This window comes from Paramormyrops kingsleyae, chromosome 25 (genome assembly GCF_048594095.1).
Source record: "Paramormyrops kingsleyae isolate MSU_618 chromosome 25, PKINGS_0.4, whole genome shotgun sequence".
NCBI classification, from domain to species: domain Eukaryota; kingdom Metazoa; phylum Chordata; class Actinopteri; order Osteoglossiformes; family Mormyridae; genus Paramormyrops; species Paramormyrops kingsleyae.
Genome location: NC_132821.1, coordinates 2,532,288 through 2,552,797, shown reverse-complemented (window position 1 = coordinate 2,552,797; position 20,510 = coordinate 2,532,288). Strand labels below are relative to the sequence as shown.

Below are 20,510 nucleotides of genomic sequence, written 5' to 3'. Positions count from 1 at the left end.
GGCGCCATAGCAAAGATATTCATAACGGCGAGACACGCCACTCATTGCATATTCTACTATGTGACATGGTGAAGTAAATAAAAGTGCAATAAACTAATTTACAAAAAATAGAGAGTACATTGCCTTGTTCAAAAATATTCTATCCACTGTGTATTTTATTTTCCACATATAATCGCACGAACAGCAATTGACTCCGTACGAAGCGTTTATGTACAAAAGAGAATAGTTAACTTCCTAACAACCTTGAGCACTACCCAAATAAAATTTTTCCTACATACCTTTTTTCTGTTTCGGCTTTTTACTTCTTCCAAACGTTGTTCTCTGTGTAACGGCAGATAACTTTTAAAACTATCTTCTCTTTCTCTGAGTACTAACTTCCGGAAAGAGTTCCAACGACGCAGCTGATTGGCTAGTTCAAATTCTAGGCGCCAAAATCTCCCTATACGTATAATCGCATATGCATCGTCTAATTCAGAGTGGTCCAGGTAAAGGCAGGGAGAAATGATGTCCACAAAGAAAAGAAAGTACAAGGTATACTTACAGAATGACGAAGACATACCGAGATCCACTAAAAAAGCTCGACAGCACAAAATGGTAACTGCTATTTTAGACATTGCAGCAAAATAATCAAAAACTATTACAGACATATTATACTAAAAAATATTATGTCTTTTCCAGCATGTACATAAAAAAGGGAACTATAAGAAATTCACTGAAGGAAGCAATGTATTTTCACAAGGTTCTACAAGACATCTTAAAGAAGTAGAAACGGTAATTAATCTGCATAAAATTATGCAGTTTTAGATTATCATTATTTTAACAATAATAATAACAACAGTAACAATAGTGTGTATTATATTATTGTATTTGTATTTTATTTTTATTATATTGTTACCTTTTAGTCAGAAACGTGTGCAAACAACACAGAGAAATTAGTGGAGCGTTCAGCCGAAGAAGGCAGACCTAGAAAAGCATATTTACAGGTAATGTTACCTAACTGCTGGTTCAGATTAATTTTACAATATTATATTAGTATGTTGTTATATTTAACATGTGTAAAATATGTGATTAAATGTTCAGTGTACATAGAGTTGGAAGATGTTATACTTTGGAAGATGTAAGACTAATTAACTTTCATTAATAAAAATTTATTTAGCAGACAAATCTAACTTGACTGTCCTGAAGCATCATCCATTCATACAACCTTTACACAGGGACATTTAGAGATCCATGTGGACATATCAAAAATAAATTCAACACAAGTGACTGAAGAAATACTATACTTAAAGCTGTGTTTTTCTCTGCTCAAAACACATATGAGCAGACATTTCAAAGAGAGTTTGGTGATGAGGGATCCTTTACTCATTCAAGCTTGAAAGAGAGACCACATGAAGAGAATTCGTCACAGGTAAAGCATTAATAAAATATTTTACAGAATACTCAATCACAAAAATAAGCTTTGTGAATATACAATATCAAATTATTGGCTCTATAATGCCAGCAATGACACTGATCTTTTCAAGTTGTGTTAGTGTTTTACAATAAACCTTATTACCATAATGTAAATAATTCTAAACATGTTCTATAGGTGTCAGATTCTGAAGATCAGGAATCCCATACTTTGAGCTTGACAGACAGACTGCTAGAAAAACATGACGACCAGCTAAATAAGAGTTTGTCACAGGTAAAGTGTATATCAATAAATTAATAACTACAATTGGGTTCTTAAGATATTTATTACAATGTGCAGTCATGTCATATAAAGGAATGCTATCATTACCAGTGTGTTGGGTTAAACCATGCTACACATTTGTGGACTTTTTGAAAATAAAATTTGACAAATGGCAAAAGGTCATTGTATGAATAAACAAAAACAAAGTGATGACTACACAACGTAAAAAAAATAGGCTTCCCCAACTTAAAAAAGTCTAGTCACCCGTTCCATCTAGTTAATGAAAGGGTAAAAAAACAGTAAATTGTGTTGTGTTGAGCCAATAAAAAATTTAGATGGAATGGGTCACTTGACATTTTCAGACCATAATTGTTTACGGTGTTATTACTATTAAACCATAACTAATGTTTAATGATATTTTTAAGTAGGGTACATTTTCTACACTACATTTTCTTGTTGACATAAACTAAATTATTCTGTACATGTTCTGTAGTCAGATCCTGAAGATGAACTTCTGTATCCTGGAGCACCACTGACAAAGGGGCAGAGTCTGTTGCTGTTAATGTCATATGTTCTACGACATAACCTGACTGGGACTGCTCTGGAACATCTCTTAAAGATTTTCAATGAACATTTCCCTGGTCTAGTGCCGGAAACTCTGTACCTCTTTAACAAAGCTTATGGAGAGTATGGTCATTATCAACCGCATTTTTATTGCTCTTTGTGCTCCAACTACATGGGTGAAAGGGAAAATTGTCTAACACGGTGCATTGTCTGTCAGACTTCTTTTGATGCAGACTGTAGTCTTAAAAATGGAAATTTTTTTCTTATGATGAGTTTGGCTGCGCAGATTAAAGACATTCTTGAGTGTGCTTACTTACCTTTAACAAGACAGAAAACTGCTATTGAAGGGGTCCTTAATGACATACAATCTGGAATGGAGTATAGAATGGTGAGAGAAACTAGACAGATGAAAGAAAATGATGTAAGTTTACTGTGGAATTGTGATGGAATTCCCATTTTCAAAAGTTCCAAATACCAGATTTGGCCCATTCAGTGTCAGGTCATTGAGCTACTGCCCAAAGACAGGCAAAGTAACATCTGTGTGCCATGTATTTGGTTTGGTGAGAAGAAACCAAATATGACCACTCTACTGACTCCTTTTGTGAATGAACTTTTATCTCTTGAAACTGATGGTATCACGTGGACTGACCAGCAAAATCAAATACGCAACACCAAGGTGTATGCTCTTATATGTAGTTCAGACTCGGTTGCCCGCCCACTACTCAGAAACACCAAACAATTTAATGGTGCACACGGCTGTGATTTTTGTTATCACAGAGGTGGAGGGCCTTATCCTTACAGAAGGCCAGAGCCTCTTCTTAGGAACGAATCAAAACACTATGAACATGCTATGACTGCAACTCCAGAACAGCCTGTCATGGGGATCAAAGGACCATCTGTACTGATGAGATTAAGTAAGTTTCAGATGATAAATGGTTTTGTCCCAGAATACCAACATAGTATTTGTCTTGGTGTGACTCGACAGTTATGCTCCCTGTGGCTTAATTCCACTAACCATGACAAGGAGTGGTACATAGGCACAAAAGCTACCATGATTGACCATGAATTGCTGGCTGTCCAGCCCCCTGTAGAGGTGACTCGAACACCACGATCGGTACAAGACAGAATATTTTGGAAAGCATCTGAGTGGAGATAATTTCTTCTTTATTATTCATTGCCAGTTCTGAATGGTGTTTTGCTTAAGAAATATTGGAATCATCTTTTTCTGTTAGTTTTTGCCATTCACATGCTTATTTCTGACAGTGTGAATATGTGTGATGTAAATGTAGCAGAAGTGGCACTGAAAAAGTTTGTTATACAATTTGAGGTCCTGTATGGTGTTCAGAATGTCTCATTTAATGTTCACTTGCTCACACACATTGCAGCCAGTGTAAAGAATTGGGGTCCACTGTGGGCCACATCCACATTTTCTTTTGAATCATTTAATGGCACTCTTAAAAGGTACTTCAATGGAACTACACATGTTCCTGTACAAATAGTAAAGAGATTTCTTAAGTGGAAAAGCCTTTCAAAAAAAGCAGAAAAGTGCATGAAGAATGCAAATGATGAAATCAGGAGTCTTTTTTCTGAACTTCAGAATAGCAACAAGTTAAATGAAAAGTCAGAACACTTGAGTGGAAATGTCAGAATTTTTGGTGCCCCTTCTACAGATAGTGTGCCTGAATCATACATTTGTGCCATTAAAGAGTTGATTGGTATAAGACAAGTAGACAAGTGCTCTACATACTCTCGTTTCCTAGTCCATGATACTTTGTATCATGCAGAATGTGGCACCAGGCTGCAGAAGAGAAATAATTCTGTTGTTGAATTACAAGATGGAATGTTATGCCAAGTTCTAAGCCTTGTAGCCTTTGAGCCAGCCAGTGAAAATCACACATGGAAGAGACAGTGCTGTGTGGTGGTAAGAAAGCTAGTAAAGTCAGGAAAGCAACTTTGCAGAGATGTTCAACTGAACATCACATCCAAGTTTCTGTATGAGGTGTCTCAGTCAAATGATATTTTTGCAATACATGCTGATTCTTTGAAAAGGATATGTGTCATGGTAAAGGCCAAAGAAAAATTATTTGTTATTCCACTACCAAATAACAAAGAGAGGGACTAAAGTACCTTTGATGATTTAAGATAAGGGTAACCAATAAATCAGATGGTAAATGGCAGCAGTTAGATTTTATTGTAAGCAAGGTCTGCAAAATAACTTATGTTTTTTGGCATTTTTAATAGCAAGTGTAATATAGGCTAACAATGTTCAGTAAAAGTGAAATGATCAGAAAATTCTCTTGTGGCCTGTGTTTTGTTTGTATTCATTGCGGTTGTAAATAATTTTCATACAACTATTTCTGAATGCAGTATTGTTTAGCATTTCAAAAGCTAACTTGCTGTTTTAAAAGAACATTGGCTGGAATTTTTTTTCTTTTGGGGGCGTGTCTCTGTTTTGATTGCATTTAATTATAATGTACTGTGGTGTTATTAGTAAACTGATGAAATATGCTATTGAATAAAATCCTGAAAAGTCCTGAAAAGTATAATAACTGATTTGTGTGTTTTTGTGTGATTTGTAAGTTTTTATATTTATTGGTAACATTAAAATTTATCGAAGGCATATTTTAAATTAAGCCTGTTAAAATTTGTATTTTAAAACAGAAAATAGCTTGAGATAGCTCATAAACTACTTACTGTAAGTGTACATTTAGTAAATGTAAAAAAGCATATTTTTATAGTAGAACATTAAGCTGCACTAAACTGCATTTAAAATAATATACTTTCTAAAAAGTGCCCCATAGTACATTTAAAGTACTTTTACTTCATATTGGTGTAAGATAAACTTTTAGAAAATGCACTAAAGTGATATTAACAACAAGTGTACTTTTATTCAAGCATATGTGAGAGTACTAAATCATGCTTAAATGCAAAATATACTATTTTTAAGTACAAAAAAGCATAATGAAAGTGTATTTTTAAAAAAATATGTCTATGGGAAATGCATTTCTATTACACTTCTAGTAATCAAAGCATACTATTAACACATTTTAGTATATTTGTTTTTCACAAGGGTAGGCTATCGGGGTGGCATGGTGGTGCAGTGGTTAGCACTGTTGCCTCACACCTCTGGGACTCGAGTTCGAGTCTCTGTGACATGCTGAGGCTAATTGGGGATACTAAATTGCCTGTAGGTGTGCATGTGTGAGTGAATGGTGTGCGAGTGTGCCCTGTGATGGGCTGGCCCCCTGTCCAGGGTTGTTCCCTGAAAAAGACAAGCTACCTGTCAAACATGCATATCTTCATTTGATGTTGCTTTAAAATGTTGAAATTTATAATGAATTTCTGATCGCGTTTGCGTCATGTCCGAAAAACATGTTTTAGCTTTCACTCTCTGCACCTAATAGCGCACATTTATATCTATTATTATTTATATCTATTATTTTACACCTATAGATTTCATTTTAGCCAATTCGTGATTTGAGAAGGCAAATTGAAACAGAGTAGGTCAACTCGCTGTCTGCCGCTTGGTCTTTACTTTAAGAAACAAAAAGCTTACGTTTAACGAAAAAAATGCTCCAAATTTTTTTTTCTAAATTAACTTAATAAAAAAGAAACGAAATTATAAATACTTTGCCATTACATACAGAATGAATTACTGATATGGCGCGAGACATAATGACGATATGGCGCGAGAAACAATGACACCAGGAAAAAAATCCACTTTTCTCTCTGGCTGCCTGCTGTGAAACAACAGACATAACAAATACTGCCCAAATAGCCATCTTTGAGCGCGGAATCACTGCTGAGTTTGAAACGACCGAGGCATTGCTGTCTTTGCAAGCCATATTGCTTGCCATACCAAAGGTGATGTTTTATTTGAGCAAGTTGTTTTGGCAATGAACAAATTTGAATTACTGTACCATTTGACAAGTTAAGTGGCCTTGCCACCGATTGAGCTTCAGCCATGCTTGGCCAGCAAAACTCTTGGGGGTCCAGTGCATCGTCGTCGAGTTTTCGCGTCTATTTCAGTTTATATCTCGCTGAAATCTTACATCTGTACAATCATGAAAAAAACGCTGGCTAAATCTGTAATCTGTCTTCTTTTCAAAACGTCCATTGTTGGAAGTATTACAGTTTTTAAAATTGGGTTAAATCGGCATCGGGGGCGTGTAGTACCGCTCTCACCCGAAGATCGCTATTCACATTCTAAATAGCCGCATTAGCGCGTATTCAGATCGAGTTAGCTATTTCTTATTTATTTATCCAAATGAATGTTGTGTCGCAGCGCTGGGCTCAGAGTTTGGGGGAACCACCCCTTAAGACACCAATTACGCCACCCTGGGAATTGCACCCAGGGAAATAGTTCCTAAGCTAAGTAAAACTCGAAAAAGGCACTCAGGTCCGTTATACAAGGCAGCAAGAGACGTGACTCCACTTACAGTCTTTTATTAACAATCACAATAAAACACCATCTACACGGCAAATTAAAACCTCTGGGCTGGTCCACACAGGGTAGAAGGTTAAGCAGTCAGGCAGAAGATGGCAGCCTGGAACAAAAACACTACAACTCCCATGCACACATACCAGCGCCCTGCTGCTGCACACAATACAAAATGCCACCACAAAAAGGGACAAAAGTCCCCTTCCTCCCTAATGGCGTCCCAACCCAAAAACAGTCTTAAAACACACAGAAATAATAAAACCCCTCGCTCTATACAATTAATCCTGGCAGTGAAACAGGGAATGACAATCCACCGATCCCCACATTCATAGTAGAGAAAAAGAGGCAAAGCAGCAGAATCCGTCTATCATTCGTTCATCCGTTTTTAATATGAAACCAAAACAAGAAAAACGGAAAACCACTCGTATTTATCAGTTTTTGTTTCCAAAACCAAAACGACAAAACGGATAATGGCTCGTTTTCCGATTTCCCATTTTGTTCTCAAAACAAAAAAGGAACAAACGGATAACGAGCGTTCATGTCCGATTTTGTTTTTTTTCATTTAATACAAACGCCGTGACCCGGAAATGACTGTACTGATAGTAAAACAAGCCCGAACAACGGTACTGCACCGCGGTTAAGTTAGCCTCATATTCGGTATTCAGTTTTCTAGCTTTAATGACTTTTCATGGAAGTAAGATGGGGCGTTTTTAAGAATCGTGTTGTCAAGTACACAGACAACGATGCACACCGATTATTTTGGGGTTGGATCATTCTCCATTTGGAGTGGGAAACCATGTTACAGAAGTTGCAGGGTTTAAAAACATGCTTAACAATTAGGCACATCTGCAAATGTCAGCATGTACTTTCATATATACAAATTTCCCTCATGATTTTTTTCTTCTTTCAATTTTTATCATGTTTAAAAGTTCTTCACTAGTAAAACAGCTGAGTGTATGACTAAATTTCATCATTTGAGAAGCCATTTTTAAAAATATATTTATTTTAAAAGTATACTTATTATTGTTATTACTGTACTTATCCAATATTTGTTACTCATAGTCCAGGCTACCCAGATAGCAAAATTTATTTGGCCACAACGGATCTGGGCCGGTGTCTTTCGGCAAAATGGGCCAATACTGTTTCGGATCCGTTTTCATGATCTGGACCAGCACTGGGTCAGCTCTGAACCAGATGTATCTTTTGCAGGGCAAATCTGGTCCATATTTGGGCCAAATGTACACCTCACCTTAATGATCTGGGCCAGCTTCGGAGCAGATGCATTTTTTATGGGGGCGGATCCGCCACATATTTGGGCCAAATGTGCACCATATCTTGCTTACATTGGCCCAGATGTGTACCAGATCTCACCTAGACCAGCTCATTTTGTAATAATTTCAAGCTATAAAAGGTTAAAAGTACTCGTTTGGTCAAATGTATAAAAGATAACTAGTGGATGAAAAAGTTGTCTTTTTAAACAGTACAAATGCTATATCTAATAATGGTTGTTTAACTCAGTAAATTAGGCTTATTCCAAAGTGTTACTGATAATTTATCTAAAATTCTAAATATTGTACCCTTGATAAATAGAATATTTGGAAGAAAACCTCACAAATTCAAGATTTTAGTATATTTATTGTGCATAAATAGAATAGAATATAATATATAACAGAATAACAGGCATGTTAAAAACACTCAAAACAATAACTACATTTCCTGCAAAAATTCAATATTTTAATAAGTGGAACAAAACATTTGCCATAATACCTAAAGTAACAGAAAAGAAAACAGCTTTGAACTCAAACTGATGCCTGGCTCTTTACAACCACAGCTCCTGTTGAGACAGAAAATGCAACACTTGATCAGCATATAGTACATGATATCCCTTAGCTAATAAGCCCCTTGTTGACATGTCTTGACCGAAGGTTGACAGTGGCCATTTACATTGAGATGGAGTTGTTGATTTGAGAAGACTGTTAAGGAGTAATCCAGGGTTTGTTGGCAAGAAAAAAAACCAACACATCTACGTATCTCACAATGTAATATGCCTTTGTCAACCATCAGGGGTGTAACCAGCATGACATTTGAAGTTATACTGGGGCATTAAACTCTTACCAAAACTCTTAAGTTCATGCCTCTTGTTGACACCTGTCTTTCCCCCGTTCTTTGCGACCTCCTCCTCGATCGCAGGCAAGGTTGAACCAGCGGATGGTGAAGGAATCAATTTCTGTGTCTGTAGCACCTCCAGTTGAATGGTTCTTTCTTACAGCTCCTGTTGAGACAGAAAATACAACACTTAATCAGCATACATGACATTCCTTAGCTAATAAGCCCCTTGTTAACATGTCTTGACCGAAGGTTGACAGTGGCCATTTACAATAAGATGGGGTTGTGTAGATTTGACAATGTCAGGAATAATTCAAGATTTGTTAATTGGCAAGAAAAAGAAAAAAAACCTAAACACTGTACATGTCACGTTCAGCGAAGGAGGCAAGCAGGGAAACAGGAGAGCAAGCCAGGACTTCAGGTAAACTGGGTTTAATTAACCAAAAACGGACAAGCACGGACAATACATAACACTACAATGACGGATCTCCCATACATGGGGAGACGTGGACTCATATACACAGGACAAGGCAAAAGAAACAGGAAACAGCTGGGCACGATCGGGGAAGCACACGTGGATAATGAGGGGGCGTGGCACACACTAGGAGCGGACGGAGCGGGGCGTGACATAACCCCCCCCCCAAAGGCGCACACACCAGGCGCGCCCGAGAGGAGGCGACGGACGGGACGAAACCGGGGAACAGGACCTGAAAGACAAAAAGCAAAACATCAACGAGGGACAGGGAACAGGACAGAGACACAAAACAAGAACAAGGACCAAAAGAAAGACAGGACCTGACAGAGGACGGGGAACGCAGGCAGACAGACCAAGAAGGGAGACACAGAAGGGGAGACAGGCGGAACAAAAGGGCCAGGAGTGAACGGAGGAGGAACAAAGGGATGAGGAGCAGAGACAGGCGGGACAAAGGGAAAGGGAGGAGGAAAAAGGGGAGCCCAAGGGAGCCCAGGCGGGCGACGGGCAGCGGCCGGAGGGGCTGCAGGGGAGAGGGAGGAGGGAGCAGGAGGGGACCACCCAGGGGCCAAGGGAACGGGACGAGGGAGTGACGGAGGGGACACGGAGGAGACCCCGAGCCGGAGGACCCGCAGGCAGCCACCGAGCCACAGCCAGGGGCCGAACGGGCGAGCCAGGGGGCAGGGCGGGAAGGACCAGGGCCCGACTATGTCCCCGTCCCTTGCGGGACACTGAAAGGCGGGGTCCTGGGGGGCGTCGGCCTTGCCGGGTTAAGGGCAAGGGAGTCAGGAGGGAGGACAGAGCCGGGCAGACAAGTGTCAGGGCCTCTAAGGAGGCAACAGGCGGGGCAGCCGGAGCCTCGAGCGTGGCCGCAGGTGGGGCAGCCAGAGCCTCGGGTGTGGCCGCAGGCGGGGCAGCCAGAGCCGCGGGCGTGGCCGCAGGCGGGGCAGCCTCAGGCAGGGCCGCGGGCAGGACGGGAGAGACGGCCTCAGGCAGGGCCGCGGGCAGGACGGGAGAGACGGCCTCAGGCAGGGCCGCGGGCAGGACGGGAGAGACGGCCTCAGGCAGGGCCGCCATTACTTGGCCAGCAGGGGGCGCCTCGGTGGGTGCCGCAGGCAGAGCGGTGTCCTCAGCTGCAGGCTGAGGTGAAGCCAGGACCTGGGGCAGGGCTGCAGCGTGCGCCACCACCTCCTGGCCAGCAGGGGGCGCCGCCATCACGCGGCCAGCAGGGGGCGCAACCGCGGCCACCTCGGGCAGTTCAGGCGCAGGCAGGACAGGTGAGACAGGCAGATCAAGTGCCGGCAGGACAGGCGAGACAGGCAGTTCAGGTGGGAGCACCTTAGGCGTGCGGCCAGCAGGGGGCACCATGGCGGGTGCCGCCATCATGCGGCCAGTAGGGGGCGCATTCGCGGCCACCTCTGGCAGTGCCGCAGACAGAGTGGTGGCAGCTGCAGGGACTGCAGGCAGAGCAGGCAGGACAGGTGGGTCAGGCAGGACAGGCGGTGCCGCTGGCAATGCGGCGGAAGCTGCAGCAGGCAGTGCCGCGGGCAGAGCGGCGGCATCAGCAGCAGGCGGTGCCGCGGGCAGAGCGGCGGCATCAGCAGGCAGTGCAGCCGCGGGCAGATCGGCGGCAGCTGCAGGCAGCGCAGCCGCGGGCAGATCGGCGGAGGCAGCAGGCGGCGTGGCCGGCAGGTCCGGAGCAGGCAGGACAGGCGGGTCGGGCGGTGCCGCGGGCAGAGAGGCGGCAGCTGCAGCAGGCGGTGCCGCGGGCAGAGAGGCGGCAGCTGCAGCAGGCAGGACAGGCAGGTCCGGAGTGGGTGTCAGGAGGGGAGCCGAGCGACTAGGCGCTGCCCCTTTAAGGGCTTTAGAGACCCGTGGTATAGCGTCTCTTACGGCGCGTATGCCGCCGTGCCCCAGACGCTCCGGCCGGTATGGATATACCTCCAGCGGAGGCGGCATCTCACCGTGGAGACCGAGCAGGCGGGTAGCGGCGAAGTCCTCCCAGGGGAGCGGTGAGCCCTCATGCTCCCTTCCTAACTCCCAGGCGGGGAGCAGAGTACAGGCTCCCAGGAAGAGAGTCGGGGTCTCTTCCTGCAGTGTTTCAGCCTTCTTTCCCCGCTTCTTCTCTCCGCGGGCGGCGGAAGGCGGAGCCGTTGCGAACACATCGGCCATGCTCCGGGCAACGCATTCGTCTCTCCGCCGCGTGAGACGCTCGTGCAGGCGGCGTAAGCATTTGCGTACCCGCTTGAGTGGGTACTGCTGTCCGGGCGGGCGCTCCTCGGTGAGGAGGTCCGCGCCCCGGGTGGCCAGCTCCAGGGCCACAGGATCCTCCAGCACTTCGGGTTGGGAGCGCCAGTACACAGCCTCTTGCAGCAGACCGAGCCTCTGGTGTTCGGTCTGCCGCGCCGTGATTTCGGAGAGATCCGTCATTCTGTCACGTTCAGCGAAGGAAGCAAGCAGGGAAACAGGAGAGCAAGCCAGGACTTCAGGTAAACTGGGTTTAATTAACCAAAAACGGACAAGCACGAACAATACGTAACACTACAATGACGGATCTCCCATACATGGGGAGACGCGGACTCATATACACAGGACAAGGCAAAAGAAACAGGAAACAGCTGGGCACGATCGGGGAAGCACACGTGGATAATGAGGGGGCGTGGGACACACTAGGAGCGGACGGAGCGGGGCGTGACAGTACCCAGATAGCAGCTGACTCCGATACGGATCCGCCTCTAGTCCGGCAGATCCGCGTTACAGTCACATCCGTTTTACAGCTGCGATACGGACATGGCCCGGGCCCAGGCTTCCGTGGCGGGAACGCAATAATGTCAGCAGAATCAAAGCAGCTACGGGCCGGATCCGGGGGACGAGCGCGCAAATTTTCATTTTCTGACAGGATCACCGGAGCGTGCAGATAAAGTTCTAGGAAGCCGCTTTATTGAGGTATGTGCAATTTAGTCACATAATGCGGTCAAACTGTGCTAGAAGTAAATTAGTACCTTTTTGATTTTGGTGGGCTGTTAATTGTTAAGTTAATCTTAAAATGTTTGGACTTATAACTAGTTTGCTAGCTGGCAACTGAGTCTGTGTTAGCTATAGCTCGTACTAAAATAAGCGTGGGTCGGGTAATAAAAGGCAATAATGAGAGTTATAATACCCTGAAATATGTTTTTATTTTAATTAATTGTATTCTTCAGGTGAATTTAGTAGATTAATCGAGAAAATGTGCAGAAACATTTGACATTCAATAGCATATTCTGTGTCCATTTTAGGTTCGGCCACATATTCAAGGGTAAGTGTTTTTTATTCTTCTATAATTCTAGCTGTCTGGAAAAAATAGAAATATCACCGTTTAAAACTGTTGTCTGATAATTATACAAATTAGGGGAAAAACGTTTAAACGTTAATGAAGTTCAGTAAGTTAATTTGCTTATATACCTTAAGTTAATTTTTCATAATGTATTTTTGTATGTTAAAAATAAAGAAGTTATAAATATCCAGTCAGTACTTGTGGTTGTCGATGTAATTTTGTATAGTTTTGTTTCTAATAAATTTCAAATGTCCTGAGTCATATTTCATAATGCCAAAAATGCTAGTCTATTTTTATTTTAGGTGGTGCTGTCATGTTGCTAAATTTCCAGAATTGCCACTTTATTGTGGTGAAGGGGTTTGTTACTCATTTGAATTAGTAGCATAAGAAAATAATTTTGATGTTCAACAAATGTATGCTACGTCTTGATTTATTAGTAATATTAAGTATTTTTTAAATCCACAAAATGAGCTGGTCCAGATCCAATACGGATCTGGGCCAGACTTGCCCTGATCTGTCCCAAATGTGGACCAGATTCAGTACAGAACTGGTCCCGATCTGGCCCAGATTTGGGCCAAATCACTATAAAAGAATCCTCATCTGGTCTGGAGCTGGCCCAGTTCTGGTCCAGATAAAGGAAACCGGATCCACGCCGGTATTGGCCCGTTGTGCCAAAGGACACCGGCCCAAGTCCGTTGTGCGGATCTGGCCCAGAACTTACGAAGGACCTGGGCCAGATCTGGGCCAAATGATTTTTGCTATCTGGGTACATACAGTATCTCAATATAATTGCCCGCTGTCAACCATCAGAGGTTTAACCAGCATCTGAAGTTAAATTAAAAATTTTAACTCTTACCAAACTCTTTGCTAGTGCAGCAAACGAATCATTCATGATGTTATTAGAAATTCATGATGAATTAGAAAATGACTTTCTAATTGCAGTTGTTTACCTAATTTGAAGGAAAATACATGTCCAACCCTATACATTAATACAGATGCCTTTTCTGGTTGTGAATAAAGTTTACCCTATGCTGGGTAAGCTGTTGTGATTGGTTCCTAAGTGATTCAACCACCAAGTGTATATCACAGGTCAAGTGTCCAATTAGTTTTGAGCCCATGTAAGTTGAGAATATTTTTTAATGCGTGAGAAAAGAAAAAATATTTAAAATAGTAATATATTAGCTATAAATACAATAGAGGTCATGGAGAGGGCCTATAAGAAGCTTGTTTTTACAAAAGCCTTGCATGAAAGGTAATCCTTTGTTTATTACACTACACTTACTGATCAACAAACTTCTTGTCACCATCTCTTTAAAGCACTTCTTTCCATTAGCTCCCTTCCAATTTATTTGTTTTGCAACTGCATCCGAGAAAATCCTTGACAGTATGTTCCATGTTACTTTTTTAGCGTTCTGTCCACCCACAGCACCTAGAACAGAAATCTGAAAAGACAAAAATATGTATAAATATGAGAGAAAAACAATAAACACAAATTAAAGGTAAGGGTTCCTAAATAAGCACTGAATTATATTATTAAACATTAAACCTATTTATTCATGTTTTGTCAATTTAAATAATTTAAATTTGGGATCCAGGATTCTGTTTCAGATTCGGCCAAATATTGGGCTTTTTTGACGGAGTTCGGGTTCTGCTGAACCTTAGAACATTGAAAGAACCAAACCCTATGCTTACTCTACGCTTGCCATACGCATGTCAGGAACAGCAGGTGATCCGGCGACGAGACTGAGAAGACTAAGTGTAGTGAGACGGATGAATACCCAATCGCAGATGTACCTAATTGAGCAGCGTGATCTCGCGTTTGCTCTGCGAACAATGCTCACAAAAGAGACAAAACACTACCAGTATGTGTTTTGCGCAGCTGTACATGTATAGTAAAAGAGAAACTAACATTTTGTTTTTCGGCAGAGGAAATGGACCTGCTTGTGCATAATATTAAAAACTGCACATAACTTACCAGAGTGTCGTCCACCCAATCAATTCTCATATTTGCCCATATGTTTTTCTAGCTATAAAAATTTCTTACAAACACCTTTAACTTGGGGTACTTAAATAAATTATATATGTTTTGTGATGTAAAATAAGTTAATAAAAAACATCAGTGCACTTCAAGCATAGCATAATGAGCATCGCGGACCCACATTTTCTAAAACATACCGCTTAAATTTAGTTTAATAATATGCCACTGATTTTTTACGTGTTTTTTTTTGGTCAAAAGCTCAATGTAATTTTTATGCCTTATAACAGCGAAGCCGACAACACTCCAGGCAGAAATGAACGCAAAATCATTTATTTTCAAAACTTTTGCACATGGCGTGAAGAATGCGCTGCTGATCATCACACTCTGGCACAAAAGTGACCAGGTGGAAAATAATCTCGCAAGCTTACAAAAATTATGTTTACTGAATTTACAATGTGTTTGCTGTATTAATGGACTGATGATGGGAGTAGGATTCAGTGTTGCCCAATTTTAAACAGTGGATCTGGGATTTGGCAGAACCCCAAAAATCAGGATTTGGTATATCCATATGAAATATAGATAAAAATGTGCCAAGACTTGATTCTATTTTTTTTAACTGACAATACATACCATGTTTTGTTTGGCATGGGAATTTCTCGAATCTTTCAGCCACTCCTCAAACTCATCAACTTCTGACAAGGTGTCCAATGGGAGGTTGATGCTGTGGGGCATTTCAGCCATAGGTGTTTCGGTTCCTATCCGTGCTGCAAGGTTATTAACGGAAACAGCAAGCTGCATTTGCTGTTCCTTAATGTGTTCCAGTAGAGTAAAGATGTGCAGCTGAGCAGCTACAAAAAGAGTTAAAGTATTAAAACTGTTGCAGAAATGTGTTATTCAGTTATAAAAGTGTTTTTTCCATAAAGTACCTATATATCAGGGGTCTCAAAATCCAGTCCTGAGGGGCCGGAGCCCTACACAGTTTTTGGTTCACCCTCATTTAACACACCTGATTCAACTCCTTGTGCTAATTACCACACAGCTCTTGAGCTGAATCATTTGTGGTGGAACAGGGAAAGAACTAAGCTACACAGGGCTCCGGCCCCCCAGGACTGGCGTTTGAGACCCCTGCTATATATGAAAGTATCTAACCACCACATTGTCTTGAATCCACAATGGAGATTGAAATTAGAGAACAATCTATTAATACTTGATTTATTGAGTAGTATTTTGTGTGCTCGTAACTATGCAATGTTTCACATGTAACGTGTGAACTGTTGCCGTGTGAAGCTCACTGTGGCAGTCTAAACTTCAGCAAGACCCACTAATGTTACGAAAGTAAATTAATTTATTTATAACACGGTTCAACCAAGTTTGGCTTACCTTACTGAAGTTTCACTGTAAAATACACGGATCACTAGCACAACCGCCGTTAACGTTCTGTTGAAATCCTGAGGTAAAATGCACGCCCGTTCCAACGATGCCAGGCCGTATCAGATTTGACTGTGCTTCCCGCCCACTGGTGCCTGATTCCGGGCCAGTGTCTCCATCACAGCAGTAAAACGGAGGAGGAGGTTACGCGGATCTGCCAGATTGAAGGCGGGTCCGTTTCTGAGTCGCCTGCTATCTGGGTATATTCCAATTGATATTTTTATTTGTTCCAAATGAACTCGGACCACAAAGTAGCAATGTTATACATCAGGATTCTGGTGTATTTATTATTCCACTTTTAATCTTTTGTTAATAACATTTATTGTAACATCTTTTCAAGATGTTGGCATCCTGTCAAGTGTGCTGCAATCTTGCAGTAGTTTAAGAAGACCTAAAAAAAATTGATCAGAGCTGCTTCGAGACGCAGGCGCTTAAGTCAGTCACTCTTGTTCTTTCTATTCGTATCACGAAGCTGTAAAAATATATTTAGTTTCTACCTATATATATATTTGGAAAGTAGAAGGTTTCTAAGGGTGTTTTTTAAATGTGTATATGACAAAAACTTGCCGAGTTATTTAAATGGTCTCGCGAGAATTCTGTCAGATCCCGCGCTGGCGCCCCCTAGAGCTGGCCATGGTGTTTGGCTACAGAATGTTGTTCCTTGCGCCACCTGGTGGATATTATATGAAGCGCAACAACGTTTTAAAAAAATCTGAAAAAGCGCTTGCAGGGAGACGCGTGATCACGCGTGCCGAATTGCAGGATGCCGCGTGAAAATAGACGCATTTTTAGTGGGCAGATCTGTAGATATCAGTCTTAACGTAGGGAGAAAAAAAAACTAACTGAACAGCTTCAGCATCTACCAACGTCTCCTTGTCTGCTAGTTGAGAAGAGGGCAGAGGATGACTCATCTGAACCCAGTAATCCACTACTAGGTAGCCTGCTGTTTGTGCTCTTTGTACCACTTTACTCAAAGGCGAAGTACATTTTTAGGTGTAAGAAGGGGTTTATGGAACCCCAAACAATCTCAATCACTGGGGCTTCTTGGCAAAAGTGTCCCAACTATCACTCTTCCCTCAAAGTCCCTTCTTCCGACCATGCTATCGAAAATGATAATTGTGCCCTTTTGGCCTGCTTATACTGTACATCATGTAAAGCCTGATGTGAGGTTAGGTGCTTAATTAATCATTAACCACACCATTGCAGAAACACCTGCTCGGTATGCTTTGTATCACAAGTTTCTTTATTTTTCCTTTATTTTGGCAGTTACGCATATACATGGTTCCATGATGATTTATGTGTATGTGTGTGTGTGTGGATTATATTTATATTACATTGTGGGAACCAAATCTACTCCACAATGTGATAAAAAAAACCTTTTATTTTGATGTTATGGGGACCATTTTTAATTTTATTTTGTTTGGTTAAGGTTAAGTCTAGATTGGGGTTAAGGTCGTCATGTTGGGATTAACGTTTTCCCCATAGAAATGAATAGAGAGTCTCTACAAAGATATAATTACAAACGTGTGTGTGTGTCTCTCTCTATGTCTGTGTTAGTGCATTAAGCTTCCTTCTCACACACCCAGAACATTGTTATAGTGCAGTCTGCATCATTCCAGCCAATCGGAGGGTTTGTTCCTGCCACGTTATATACACAGTCCTCATTATTAATGTCATTAGGTTCTCCCTTCCTCCAGTAACTGAACAACAAACAAGAATACACAACATTAATAACAAGAATAATCATTATCATCAGACAAAGGTGAAAAAATATTAGTTGGTACCTTGGGCGGGGCCTATTTTGTGGGCATAGCTTAAATGGGGTTCCATTTATGACATCATAAGTGGGAGGGGGGCATACCCCTTATTCTGATCGGTCGAGGGGTTATGTTCATATATGGTATCATACATGCTTATGCCATGGGTTGCGGATATGGGAATTATGTCCATATATTGTATCATACATGTTTATGCTACGTGATATGGGGTCATATGGTTTGGGTTGCCGTTAAACTTTAATAGAATAAAAATACATTGCATGTAATTATTAATGTGTTATTTTTAATTACGTTTTAAGGAATACTGAAACATATAGCAGGAAGAATGTAAGCTAGCGTGTACACGGCCATCGGGGGGTTCCATCCGCAGTAGACACAAGCGCCCCGATGTATTTTAAAAGAAGAAAGCACTTAAACTTATTATATTTAACCAAAATGTTTAAAGAAGAAGAAGAAAAACTTTAGCGTTATTTTTAAAAGAAAGAAAAGCCAAGGGCAGGCAGAATTTAAACAAGTACAAACATGCCCGAATGAAACACTGTCAGAAGAGCAAATGCTGAGTTTAAACAAGCACAAGTCCTGAGCGAAACCAATTAATAAAAAGCACGTAGTTTTACAAGCACTTTTCTGCCAATGTGAATAATAAAGTAGAGCACCCTAAGCATTTCGACAACAAGAAGCAAGTAATAACGTGGGTGATCCATGTTAAAATGAGCGCATGCGCTCTCTCTCTCTCCTGTAACGTATGCGCGTAGAGACACACAGTATTTTCTTTAAAGAGTCGACTCGCGGCTGTCAAATTGGAAACAAAATGGCTACCAGCGGAAATTGTTGTTGCAACGCTAACCGATGGCCAATGGGTGTGAGAAGCATGCCCCCCGCCAGCAGGCGCCCATCCTGACAGAAAGCACATTAACTTCATTTGTTAATCTGACTTATTTGTAAATAGTATAAAATAATCTATTTCTAATTTAAATAAAAGTCGCACCACAGCTCTGGGGCTCTGGCATAGTCCCGGACGCCCCGCTGCAAGCCTGGGAGTTGGATAAAGTATCTAACTACAGTTGTTTAATAAGCAGAATAAAGTGCTATAACTTAAGCGGTTGTATGACAAATTAGTATAAATTTAAGGAATAAAACAATTTAGGTGTATTTTGTTAGCTTTATTTTAAATAATATGCACTGCATTATTTAATTACATTTAATAAATACATTTCCTTACATCAGTGAAAAGATAGATGCAAAAATAAAATGTCCACTACAATGGACATAAATGAATGGGTGGGGTCTCAGGAGGTTAGATAAGAAATGAGGAAGAGTCCAAACACATGTGTATCAGCCTCTGTAATGGTTCGACACTAATGCCGTAAACAAGGAATAAAAACCCTGGTTTTAATAATTCAGTATAAAACATATAAAAAGTTTAAGGAATAAAGCACACTGCAAACAGCTGCTCCACTAATGCCATAAAACAAGGAATAAAATATAAGTTTAAGGAATAAAAGAGTTTAACAGTTATTTCGTTATTTTAAAGAAGATGTACATGATTATTTAATATAAGAGATAGTGTCAAAAGCATATTTGAAAAAAAAAACGGGTCATAGCTCTCCTGGTGGTAAAGATGGGTTGCTAGCGCCACCCTGAGGGTGAGTGTATCCACAATGTGTAAAACAATGTGTGAACTTGAGATGGTTGAATTAGTACAGGATTGTTTTTTTACTCAGTTTGTTAATACTCCTACCAGGGGAGAAGCCCTTCTTGATCTGGTTTTCTGTAATAACCAGGATAGGATTGGAAAATTAGAGGTTTTAGACCCATTGTACGGTAGTGATCATAACATGGTTAAATTCGAGGTTAATTTTAGTGTCCGAAGTCGAAATTAAAAGTATACAATGTTAGGAAGGCTAACTTTAATGGTATGAGACGGAAATTAGAAACTGTAAACTGGACAGAGTTAAATAGCAAAACAGTTGAAGAGGCATGGGAATTTTTCAAAAGCACATTGTTGCAAGTGCAAGAGGACTTCATACCTGTTTCCAGCAAAACTAAATCTAGGAAACGACAACCAAGGTGGTTTACTAAGGAAATTAAGAATAAAGTCAGGAGGAAAAGGGCTCTGTTCCACAACTGGAAAATAACTAATGATTTCAAAATCAAGCAGGAGTATCTAAGTCTACAGGCAGAGTTAAAAAATGACATTAGGCTATCAAAGAGGGATGTAGAAAGAAAAATTGCATTGGAGGCTAAGCATGACAGTAAAGGTTTCTTCCAATATTTTAACTCCAAGAGAGCACTAAAAGCTGAAATCACTAATTTGCAGGATAGTAAGGGCCTTATAATTGATAACGAAATTGATATGGTAAACGAGTTTAATGATTATTTTTCAAGGGTGTTTACAATAGAGAACACAAGTAACTTACCACCAATTAATACGAATACAGCATCGTCTATGACCAATATATGTATAACTGAGGTTGATGTGATACTAAGCCTAGCTAAACTCAAAATAAATAAATCGCAGGGGCCTGATGGCATCTTACCTTTAGTCTTGAAAGAGATGAGGGATATTATTAGCCAACCTTTGACTTTAATATTCCAGAAATCGTTATCTGCGGGTGTGGTACCATCAGATTGGAAGCATGCTAATATAACACCCATATTCAAAAAAGGGGATAGAAGTAATCCAGCAAACTATAGGCCAATCAGTTTAAATAGCATTACTGGAAAAATAATGGAAGCTATAATTCAAGTGAAAATG

The 20,510-nt window shown here is 41.1% G+C and overlaps 1 protein-coding gene across 2 annotated transcripts; it reads right to left on the bottom strand.

Annotated features, from left to right (window-relative positions):
* Positions 1-8,292: 8,292 nt before the first annotated feature.
* Positions 8,293-17,539, bottom strand: LOC140582899 (uncharacterized). Of its 2 annotated transcripts, XM_072707368.1 has the most exons (6): positions 15,177-17,539; positions 13,851-14,010; positions 11,220-11,686; positions 9,440-9,490; positions 8,793-8,949; positions 8,293-8,511 (listed from the first exon to the last, which is right to left on the bottom strand). In XM_072707368.1, exons 3-5 carry the CDS (start codon positions 11,683-11,685, stop codon positions 8,807-8,809), a joined length of 660 nt encoding a protein of 219 aa, XP_072563469.1. In that variant the 5' UTR covers position 11,686; positions 13,851-14,010; positions 15,177-17,539; the 3' UTR covers positions 8,293-8,511; positions 8,793-8,806. The 2 variants fall into 2 exon arrangements, with proteins under 2 accessions (XP_072563469.1, XP_072563470.1); XM_072707369.1 differs by lacking the exon at positions 9,440-9,490.
* Between the last annotated feature and the right edge of the window lie 2,971 nt (positions 17,540-20,510).

Coding starts and splice junctions, on each gene's coding strand:
- LOC140582899 (XM_072707368.1), bottom strand. CDS start 11,685: ATGACGGATCTCTCCGAAATCACGGCGCGGCAGACCGAACACCAGAGG. Junction 9,491..11,219: donor CCGCCTGCTCGGTCTCCACG/GTGAGATGCCGC, acceptor TTTGTCTTTCAG/GTCCTGTTCCCCGGTTTCGT. Junction 8,950..9,439: donor CCTCCTCTCGGGCGCGCCTG/GTGTGTGCGCCT, acceptor CTGTCTCAACAG/GAGCTGTAAGAAAGAACCAT.